An 11,207-nucleotide genomic window follows, 5' to 3' on the forward strand; every position below is an offset into this window, starting at 1 on the left:
ATTCCAGACTGTTGTGTTCAAACCCGTCTCCAGGTGTGGGTTGAGGCCATCTCACAAGGAGACTGCGAGAAAATTAATTACCCTAATGTATGTAAACGAGCTTTGAAGATGAAAAGTGCAAACGCACAGTGTCCCTAATAACATCTTCAATACTTTTACGGAGGCCGGGAGTCACTGCTGAGCTCACCTTTAAGACGAGTCCTTGGAGAGTTGTTGGCAAACTCCCCAAGCCAATAAACAACATAAAATGACTTTTCACTTCTTTCATGCAGCCAACCCCAGCTCTCCCCACCAATAAAAAGACCGAGGAGGATCAGAGGGTCCAGAAGCATCCTACGCAGCGCACCCGCCAGCCTCAACACTCCCTTGCTCAAACTTCCATCCACTCAGACCCACACCATGTCGTGCCGTTCCTACAGGATCAGTCCAGGATATTCTGTCACCAGGACCTTCAGCTCCTGCTCAGCTGTGGCCCCCAAAACGGGCAGCCGCTGCTGCATCACCGCCGCCCCTTACCGAGGGGTGTCCTGCTACCGGGGGCTGACGGGCTTCGGCAGCCGCAGCGTCTCGGCCCTGGGCTCCTGTGGGCCCCGCATAGCAGTGGGCGGCTTCCGTGCAGGCTCCTGCAGCCGAAGCTTTGGGTACCGCTCCGGCGGCGTGGGCGGCCTCAGCCCTCCCTGCATCACCACCGTGTCAGTCAATGAGAGCCTCCTCACGCCCCTCAACCTGGAGATCGACCCCAATGCGCAGTGCGTGAAGCACGAGGAGAAGGAACAGATCAAGAACCTCAACAGCAGGTTCGCTGCCTTCATCGACAAGGTCAGTGAGGCCTGGAACGGTCCAGAGATGGCCCCGGCCCTGCCTTCCCCTCGGGAAGGTCCCAGTCTTTAGGGGAGCCAGCATATGGCTGCCAGTCACCGGAGAGAAATGCAGGCCGATCTGCACAGAAGGATCTATTTTTCTCGTGTAATTCCAGCAAAGTGTATCTATATCCTCAGCCCAGCATGGTCCAGAAATTGAGTCTGTGCTGTAAAGCGTTTGCGCTTCTGGAGACAAGACAACATGGGAATATCCAAGCTGCTGTGAAACATTGGGCACTGGGTGCCGGAAGAGCAGAGGGGCAGTGGGGAGAAAAGAAGGCCTGTGGTGGGGCAGCTTGGGAAGTAGTCGGGGCTCTGCTCAGAGCCCTACCGCCTCCCCACCTCCCCACCTCTGCTCGCAGTGTGAATCTTCAGGCGTGTTGCTTGCCCCCTTAACAGAACTGGCTTCGTATGTTTGCTTTGAAGATTAACTGGGATCCTGTGCAATCAGTGCTGGCACATAGAAAGTAGCTGATAAATGTTAGCTGTTAGCATTCTTCCAAGGACAGTAGTGGGCGAGGAGATGTGATAGGCAACCAACCAGGCTTGCCAGGCTGTTTCATGGGTGCAGAGCTGGGAATGGAGGAGGGGAGGCCACTAGACTGGCGAGAAGAGACCCAACGGTGCAGAGGGTGAGAAATCCCCAGCTGCCCTCTGGCTGCCTCCCAGAAAGGTCACCGCTGTACCTCCCTTCCTGTGGGCGCCTCCTCTGTCCACGGGGCCTTACTCCCGCAGAGGAGATAGGACCAGACTCAGGTCTGGGATCCGGGTGACGGGACACTAGGGGGGACCTTCTTAATATCACTTTCTCTAGTGATCTCAGTTAATCCTTGAAATGACTCACTGGAGAAGATATTATCATCTCTATATTTTTAATAACAAATTGGGGCTGAGAGCTTAGAGAGCTGGTGTTCATAGGGTTCTCACGACTGAGCCACTGAACTGAACTAGGTAGATCGTGGTGACAGGCAGGTGAAGGAGACTCAAGGAACATAGGATCCTGACTCCTGACTAATTATGAGACGATAAGTTAGTCATTTCATACCTTGGGGTCTCCTTTTTTCCTCCTGTGCTATTGGGGAAATAAGATCTCCCCCCATAGAGTTGTGAGAATTGAATAAAATTGATTGGTAGGTACAGTCATAGTTAAAGATATGTGTGTGTGTGTGTGTGTGTGTGTATCTTAGCACAAGCCTGGGACCACACAGTAAATATGCAATAAATGTTTGTTGCATGAATGAATAAATGAAGAACTTGTAATTAAAGTCATAGTTAAATTGGTTGAGTACTTCCTGTGTGTCAGAAACTCTTCTAAGCACTTTACATGTAGCAACTTGTTCAATCTTTACAACTTTAAGGAAAGTACTATTATCATCTCTGTTTTGGAATGAGAAAACCAAGCAGTCAGAGGTGAGGCAAGCTGCCTTTACAGTGGCAGACCTGCGATGTGAATCTGCCCTTTGGCCTAAAGCCTGGGGCACTCCCACCCACAGTGCCTCCCTGTGGTCTGGGAGCAAGGCCCCCTGAGTCGCAGGGATTCCAGGGCTCAACCCCCGCCTGGCTCCGGCTGTTCAGCGGGCACCAGGGCAGGGAAGAGAGAGCTCTGGGGACCCAGACACCTCCCGGGGCTCCTCCTGAGTCTCTTTCTCCCACTCTGGGTGGCAGGTGCGGTTCCTGGAGCAGCAGAACAAGCTGCTGGAGACCAAGTGGCAGTTCTACCAGAACCAGCGCTGCTGTGAGAGCAACCTGGAGCCCCTGTTCAATGGCTACATCGAGACGCTGAGGCGGGAGGCTGAGCATGTGGAGGCCGACAGTGGGAGGCTGGCCTCAGAGCTCAACCACGTGCAGGAGGTGCTGGAGGGCTACAAGAAGAAGTGAGTGTGGCACCACCGGGGATAACAGGGTTAAGGGGGAAGGCTCTGCCCACAACCCTCTTGAAGCAGCTTCATTAAGATTCCTGCCTGTCTGCCAAGAGGGGCTGCCCGCTACCCAAGAGGATGGGCAGTAGGAGCCTAGTTTTCTTCAGATTTTTTGGCTCCACTTCAACTCCTTAGAGGCTCATGGGTCTTAGAGATGGTTTCAGAGGCGTAAGGAAGCCCAATGGGGTTCCACACTTTCTTGCTCCTCCTGCTCCCCTTCCTGACCTGGGCTCTACATCCTCTCTGCCCGTGGCACCAGGTCTCTTTGGATCTAGGATGGAAAGATGATTGTAGACTTGGGCATGGAGTGTGCATTCTCTGATCTCATCCCAGAGGCAGCAGGACTCAGGTGGAATAAGCCAGGCTGGGACAGGGCTAGCCTACAAACAATGCACAAAATAGAGCGGGGAGAGAACAGGATGGCGTTTGCAAAGTTCACCCTATTTGACCCCCAGAAGAGCTTGCCCCGGATAGCTGCCAAACCCTGACTTCTCAGCCCCAGCCTCTGTCTCTCTCACACCCAGGTATGAAGAGGAGGTGGCTCTGAGGGCCACAGCGGAGAATGAGTTCGTGGTTCTAAAGAAGGTAAAGGGCTGGGCTCCGGGGGGTAGGGAGCAGCACCTCTGGGCACACCACCTCCAGCGGGATGAGTCGCCACTCCCACCCAGAGCACCTTCCCGGGGCCTCCTCCCACACGCTCGCCCCCTCCCTCACCCCACCTCCAGGATGTGGACTGTGCCTACCTGCGCAAGTCAGACCTGGAGGCCAACGTGGAGGCCCTGGTGGAGGAGTCTAATTTCCTGAAGCGCCTCTATGACGAGGTGAGGGGGCCCCTGCCAACCAGCCTGGAAGCAGGGAGGGGAGGTGTGGGGACCCAGAGAGGAGACTATATGCACTTTCACCCCTGAGGGATGACAGCATGTAAAGAACACGCACACACATGCGAGTGGGCACATTGTGAGGCTGTCACAGACACGTGCGTGTAAGCGCCGAGGGCCGTGGAGCACGTGTGTGCTTGGGCGTCTCTGTGTGCTGCAGTGTGTGTGCCTTGTGCTGGTGTGAGTGCGTGTAGGTCTCCACATGGATATGAAAGTGTATATGTGGGGAGGGGAGGGCAAGGGGCGGGTAGGGTGGGTTTCCAGTGAGAGAGGGGTCTTAATTCCTGGGCAGATCACTAGTCCTGGCCTTCATACCCCAGCTTCCCTGCTGAATGACTTTGAGTCAGGCCTTTTTCACACACTGTGATTCAGTTTCCCCATTTGTTAAGTCACAAGCTGTCCCCAGCTGACCTCTAGAGCCCCTTCCAGCTTCACTGATGCTGTACCTGTGTGTGAATGAAGGCGAGTGGGAGTCATGTATCATGCGTGACCAGCGGGTCCTCCAGGGAGTGGACAGCCCCCAGGAGTAGAGCATGTGACCCAGACCAGACACCAGAACCAAATGCATTGGCTTTTGGCCCCCCCAGGAGATCCAGATCCTCAACTCCCACATCTCAGACACCTCGGTCATCGTGAAGATGGACAACAGCCGAGACCTGAACATGGACTGTGTCGTCGCTGAGATCAAGGCTCAGTACGACGACATTGCCAGTCGCAGCCGGGCCGAGGCTGAGTCCTGGTACCGCAACAAGGTGAGTGGTCCAGAACACCTGCCTCCTAGACTTGGCGCTGGAAAGGATACGAAGTGTGTATTAGAACAGGCTTCTTCTGTCCGGGGACTTTGAGCTTTAGGGATGGTGAGAAAGAGACAGATCTCAGTTGGGGTGTCAGGGCAAGGTGGCCATGTATAGTTGCACAGGCTGAACACTGTACAACCTGCACAATTACCCAAGTTGTCCTGAATGGATGAGATGCCCCATCCTGAGCCTCAGGAGCCTCTCTGCTTCCTCCCAGTGTGAGGAGATGAAGGCCACAGTGATCCGGCATGGGGAGACCCTACGCCGCACCAAGGAGGAGATCAACGAGCTGAACCGCATTATCCAGAGGCTGACAGCTGAGATTGAAAATGCCAAGTGCCAGGTATGGGTTCTGGGAGGGCCTGAATACCCAGCACAGGAAGACTGTAGCACCAGGCCCTTTGCCTGCGGAAGAGCAAAGCTCTAGCCCTAATCAGGCCTCAGAGTGTGCCCATGAGGAAGCAGGGGCCCAGAGAAGGGGCTGGGGCCCTGGCACTTCACACAGCACAGGAGCTGAGATGAGCCAGGTCACTGATGTCCCCCTTCTGGCCACCCTGCAGCACCATCAAGGAGAAATGATGAAAAGTGTCCATCACCTCCCGTGTGTTCATAGTCCCTTTAACTTCCTGCTCATAGGAGGTTTACCTAACTTTTCTCTGGGCTCCTTGCCCCAGCTCCCTCGGCTCAGACGAGCCTAGCTGCACCTTCCCATCCTCACATCTCCTCCCCGACAGCGGACCAAGCTGGAGGCCGCAGTGGCTGAGGCTGAGCAGCAGGGTGAGGCAGCCCTTAATGATGCCCGCTGCAAGCTGGCCGGGCTGGAGGAGGCCCTGCAGAAGGCCAAGCAGGACATGGCCTGCCTGCTCAAGGAGTACCAGGAGGTGATGAACTCCAAGCTGGGCCTGGACATCGAGATCGCCACCTACAGGCGCCTGCTGGAGGGCGAGGAGCAGAGGTGAGGCTGAGGAAAACCTTGGGAGTCTAGAAGGAGGAGGCCCTGGTCCTCTGGGGGTGAATTTCCCTGAACCCGAGTCTGAACTGCATCTTTGCCCACTGCTAGTACAGCTCAGGCTTCAATAGTAATAATAATTTATGAATGCTTTATGAGGCCTGTGCTCAGGGCTCATTTTAATCCTCACCATCCCGGTATCATTTTTCCCATCCAAAGATAAGGGAATAAGGCCCAGCGTTCAGTGACTTTCTCCGGGCCACACAGTTAATAAGCAGAATAGCCAGGACCCTCATTCAAGACTTGTGGCTCTGAAATCCACTCTTCCAGTAGCTTCCTACAGGAGGCTGCCGCTTGGCCTGCCCTGGAGGCGGGTAGTTATAGGGTCGATGCAGTCTATGCGGGAGCTCTTCATTGGGACCAGGCCCTTTCACATGCTTTCTCTGAGCCTGGTCGGCACTATCCAGGGTGGGCCAAGTCATTCCAATTGGAAGCAGCACGTGAATTTCATAGCTTCACTCACCTCTGCTGAGAAGCAGAAGGCCTTGTCTCTGTGGTCAGTAAATAGTTAAAAGAGCGTGAGCATTTAAGGCAAACTCGAGGGAGCACTTCCTGCCTCTGGGGAATTGGGTCTGTACACAGCAGGGCCCTCTCTGTGCCCAAGCTTCAAGGAATCTGCCTCAAGGAATCCAGCTCAGTGCTTGAAATTAAACAGACTTTTCTTTCCCATAGGCTGTGCGAAGGAGTGGGCTCTGTGAATGTCTGTAAGTACCTGCTTGAAACCCCCCAAGAAAACTGGCTTTATTGATGGGCAGATCTGAGCCGGACAGCCTAACCTACTGGACCTGGAAAGTTCCAGACCTGGGTGGGGGCCTTTCTTGCCCCCTGCTCCCTCCCCCGCTGCTTCTCCGTGGAGGCACTAAGCAAAGGCATCGTTGGGCGCCCTCCACTGGTGGATGTGTGAACTGTATGCCAGGGAAATAAGGGTGGCAACCTACTCCAGTGTTCTTGCCTGGAGAATCCCAGGGACGGGGGAGCCTGGTGGGCTTCCGCCTATGGAGTCACACAGAGTCGGACACGACTGAAGTGACTTAGCAGCAGCAGCAGCAGCAGCTTTGCCACTGGGCTGCCCTGGTGGCTCAGATGGTAAAGCGTCTGCCTCCAATGGGGAAGACCCGGGTTCGATCCCTGAGTTGGGAAGATCCTCTGGAGAAGGAAATGACAACTCACTCCAGTACCTTTGCCCGGAAGATCCCACGGACAGAGGAGCCTGGCAGACTAGAGTCCATGGGGTTGCAAAGAGTCGGACCCGACTGAGCGACTTCACTTCAGCTTTGCCCCTGAGTCTGGGGGTCCTCGCTTCCTTCTCGCCTGGGTGCCCGAGAAGGCTGAGGTGCTGAGAACAGGGTCTGAGTTGTGAACCACTAAACTCATCGGGGAGGAGGAAGCTCATGCATGCAGAAGCCCCTTTGGGCCTATCCTGGGGTTGGCGACATCACTGCGGTCCATTCAGCCCTCCCTGTGCCCTCTCTTCCCACAGGTGTCAGCAGCTCCCGCGGCGGAGTCACCTGCGGGGGCCTCACGTACAGCACCACCTCGGGCCGCCAGATCGCCTCGGGCCCCGTGGCCACCGGGGGCAGCGTCACAGTGCTGGCGCCCGACTCCTGCGTCCCCTGTCAGCCCCGCGCCTCCAGCTTCAGCTGCGGGAGCAGCCGGTCTGTCCGTTTTGCGTAGAGTCGGAGGCCCCGCCTGCATCCCCCCAGTGCGGAAGGGTGTGTGAATGGGAAAAAAAAACGTGTGCTTGCTTCCAGAATCTTCCATGTGTTCCTACAAGGGGAAGACCCTCCGCCGCTCTCCGCGCCACCTTCTCCTTTCAGGGAGTTGTTTTCCTGGTTCTCCAACAGGCTTCAGTTAGAAAGAGTCATTCCCAGCCCTTTCACTCAACTCCGATTTGACTCCTAAATTCCCGCGGTCGATTTGTGTTCTTCACCAAGCTCTCTGGGACCCTACCAGTCACCAGCTGGGCATCATGAAAACTCAGCCTTCCTCTGGCACAAGGAATAAGCCGAACCATCCAGTCAGGTCTCCCTCAAGCTTAGAATCAGAGAGGAAGCCGCCCCCACTCCAGCAGATCCCTTGTCCTGGCTGGGAAGTTCTCTGCAGGATTTGTCCCTTGGTCATTTGAGTTTGTGTTTTGCTTGTCTCTCTAACTGATTGCCTTCTTCTGGGTTAACCTGTTCCAGCCAAACTCCTCCCGTGACCTCCCAGTTGAGAGGCCTGTTGTGGGAGGAATTCTTTTGACTTTGGACAGGTCTTGCTAATCAATACACCTTAACAGATTTCAAAGAAAACGCCATGGTTGCTCCAGATCGCCCCCTGCCGGTGCAGGGGGAGTCTGTCCAGTCCAGAGCAGGTCGGATGGAGAAGGGGAGGCCACTTTCTGGGTCTCCCTCTTTTTATGACTGTCTGTGGGTGCCGTGCCTTCTGGGTTGTCTCAATCTGTGTTTCAATAAATGCTGCTGCGATGCAAAGACACGTGATCTTGTGAACGACCATGTCTCAAACTGTTGCCCTAATGGTCCGGGAGTGAGCAACGAGATTGAAGACAGAACAGGAAACCTGGTGCGATGGTCAGGGGGCCTGCAGCCTCTATTGGACTGAGGTGCAGAGTCCATGCTGAGCCCAGCTTTTATTTCTAATGGCAGACTACAAAACTTTCTTTGATCTTTCTTCCCCAAGACACTACCCTGACATAGTCCAGATCTTGTTTTTACCCCATGCCGTTCCCATCTAGGAAAGTCTCAGGAACAGTTGGCAAGTGCGTAGGCAGTGCTCATACCTGACGCTGACCTGGTGTTCCAAAGTCTGTGCTGTCATGATCCCAGTCATACTCCCTTCTGGGTCTGGCCTTGGGGTTTGTAACAAGGCTATTATTCTGAGAAAAGCGTGAAGAATAATCATAGCACAGTTTCTTAACATATGCTGTTTTTCCAAGTGCTATTTCTGTGAAATTTCTCAAGGTTGGGAAAGCACATTATTAGGAATTCCCACTACATCCAACTCTCCAACATGTCTGACACTCAGCTCCCACTTGCTCCATCTCTAGCTGACCAGTCCTTTCCAGCCCCAGCCCCCCAGTGGTTCTGCCTCTTCCTCTCCACTTCCATGGCCTGATTCCAGCTCAGACCCCTCAGTCCTGGACCACAGCTCCAGATTCCCACATGACCACTTTCTCCTCATTCCTCACACACACCTCCCCCAAGCAGCCAGAATCCCAAACTCATGGTCTTACCCTTACCACCTGGTTCAAACAATTTCCCAGCATATGCATGTGCTCCTATGCCAGACACGGTCTCCTCCAGCTCATTTCCCGCACTTGCTCCTCAGTCCTGTGCAACCCCTCCACCCGGATGCTCAGTTTCTCAGATGCAGGCTCTGCTTCGTGGAGAGTCTGCTCTCTGAGGCCTCCAGGGACCATCCCACCTGGACACATCGGCTACTCCACACCCTTCCTCCTATTCACCTTTGCTTAGTGCTTCTTCTGCCCGCCTTCCCTCCTGCTTCGTACACACACACACACACACACACACACACACACACGTCTCCCTTTCCTGCCCGACAGTGTCTCAAACCCTGAGGACTTCTGATTCTTTCTTTGTGGCTCAGACCACGGATATCACTGGGTGTGTCTGGACACTAGATCAAGCTGGAAATTTCTGGAAGAAGTTCCAGGAAATTTCTCTTCCTGGCTTTGCCCCCAACTAAGTTCCAGATGGGACTCCAGAACATGTCAGGCCTGGGATGGTCGGGTGAACTCAGGCTGGTCGAGCAGAGGTGTAGACATCAGCCCTCTCGGACTCATCTCCATCTCTCCATTAGAGAACAGATTAGCCATCACTATTCCACCTGCTGGCCTCCTCTGCTGCTCCATCCCCTAGCCTGTGCCTGGAAGGAAAGTTAAGTTCCCCTGCATTCTGATGAATCCTCACTTCAGGCCCAAAGGGCTGCAACTCCAGGGAGACTGCTGGCCCTTCCTGAGTGCTGAGGCGGCTGCTGTTTAAGGTTTGCTGGCTGATACCAGACAGGCTGCCTCCAAGTTTCTGGCCCCCTCCCGTTCTTTCCCCCACGTCTATGGGTCTCAAGGGCATGGTCATAATCACAGTAGGCCAACATTCAGTTTAGGGCACATCATTCATCTACAAGAAAGGTTAAGTCACCAGGGTGGAAACGTCAGGAGATCAAAATTTGAGCATCAGCTCTGCAATGTCTCAGTAAGACGCTGTGCAAGAAGTGGCCTCCATGATCTGGGCATCAGCTTGGAGGTGGGTGAGATAAGCATTTTCCAACCTTGCCACTTCCTGTGGTTCTGGGTCTCTGCAGTAGCCTGTGCTTTAGGGAAAACGCCTTGATGTTACCATGGGTCTGGGCCAAGTATAACTAAAAAGTTAAATCTGATAAACGAAAATATAACATCATGCATTGAAAAGTCAAACAACCAGAAGCTGGGAGTTAGCAGCTATTTATTTAATAAGTTTCCATGTTCTGTGCATAGCAGCCCGAGGTGCCATCAGTTTATGAAGCTGAAACTTCCCCTCCCCCGCCCTTGCGTTCAACAACAAAAATGCAGAGCCATCTCTTCTCTTTTCAAAGGAAAGGAGCTATTGCTTGCAGAAAGTCAAGGATACACTCCAAGAGTAACTGAGGATTAAAGTTTCATTACAAAAAAACATTTAAGGAAAAGTCAAGTGATCTAAATCTCTTGATTAAGAAAAAGCCAGAAGAGCAAGGGGCCCAGACAATAAAGCAGGCCCATGTGGGTGCTTCCAGGGCTTTCCTGGGATCTCCACCCCTTCCTTTTTTAAAAAACTCCACAAAAGCTAAGAGCTCCATCAAGAGAAAATCAGACCTTCTGTCCATTTTCTACTCTTACTCAAACATTCAATGTCCTTCCCTCAAATACACAGGCTCTCCAAAGGATGAGGATGTATGGATTATAGTGCTTTCAAAAAAACCAGGTATGCTTAGACTTCGGCGTCTTCTCTGTTCCTTCTGGAGGCCACAAACACTCCTTCACCAAGTCGCACATCCTCTATGCTTCGGGCCATCCTCACCAACACCCACGCCCAAGCCACTCCTCCCAGCCCCAGTGTCACCAACTACTCTCTGCCTCAGTCCTTGGGATCTTGGGAAGCAGAAACTGAAGCCGTTACTCATCTGAGCCAAGCATGGTGAGAAAAGCAGATTAACCACATGACCAAGGAAATCACAAAGTCTAAGCCTCTTTGGAATGGACATGGCCATTAGAAGTGACCGTTTGTGGGCATCACTCCTTGTCTGGATGCCCCGCTCTTGGTCCCTTAGTGGGCAGTGGACGGTAGTGGTGAGCGGTCAGTTGCCAGGGAAAGGAGCGGGTCAAGGCAGCCCTCAGAGAAAGAGGTGTTGCAGTGAAAATGAAGGAAACTCTGGAGGCACAAATCTGCATATACACACCCTCCCCCAGCACCTCAGAAAAAGGCAGGCCTTCCCCCATTTCTGCCACCTCCCCCTCCCCTACTCCATTCTGGGGTAGAAGGGACCTGGTACAACTCCTTTCCCTTCACAGAGGTGATCTAGTGGCTCCCTGAGCCCACTTTTCTCCCCTGCTCAGACTTGGTGGAATCTAGACCAAGGAAGTGCCCAAGATGAAGCCCCTGAAAGACCCTTTAAGCCCAGGAGGAGAGACCAGGGGGCCACCACACTAAACAAGATCTGAGTCCCCCCAGGTTCCCCGGGACCAGTGAGTCTCATGGGGACACACTCTCAAA

At 53.7% G+C, this 11,207-nt stretch overlaps 1 protein-coding gene across 1 annotated transcript; it reads left to right on the forward strand.

Moving 5' to 3' along the window:
- Positions 1-348: 348 nt before the first annotated feature.
- Positions 349-7,918, forward strand: LOC129536572 (keratin, type II microfibrillar, component 5). Its single transcript, XM_055395577.2, has 9 exons — positions 349-819; positions 2,526-2,734; positions 3,304-3,364; positions 3,505-3,600; positions 4,245-4,409; positions 4,672-4,797; positions 5,189-5,409; positions 6,136-6,167; positions 6,944-7,918. The coding sequence occupies exons 1-9, from the start codon at positions 400-402 to the stop codon at positions 7,135-7,137; spliced, it is 1,524 nt and encodes a 507-aa protein (XP_055251552.1). The 5' UTR covers positions 349-399; the 3' UTR covers positions 7,138-7,918.
- The last annotated feature ends 3,289 nt before the right edge of the window (positions 7,919-11,207 follow it).

This window comes from Moschus berezovskii, chromosome 6 (genome assembly GCF_049115385.1).
Source record: "Moschus berezovskii isolate FMDL1 chromosome 6, NW_MosBer_1.0, whole genome shotgun sequence".
Lineage (NCBI taxonomy): Eukaryota > Metazoa > Chordata > Mammalia > Artiodactyla > Moschidae > Moschus > Moschus berezovskii.

Coding starts and splice junctions, on each gene's coding strand:
- LOC129536572 (XM_055395577.2), top strand. CDS start 400: ATGTCGTGCCGTTCCTACAGGATCAGTCCAGGATATTCTGTCACCAGG. Junction 3,601..4,244: donor TGAAGCGCCTCTATGACGAG/GTGAGGGGGCCC, acceptor TGGCCCCCCCAG/GAGATCCAGATCCTCAACTC. Junction 4,410..4,671: donor AGTCCTGGTACCGCAACAAG/GTGAGTGGTCCA, acceptor GCTTCCTCCCAG/TGTGAGGAGATGAAGGCCAC.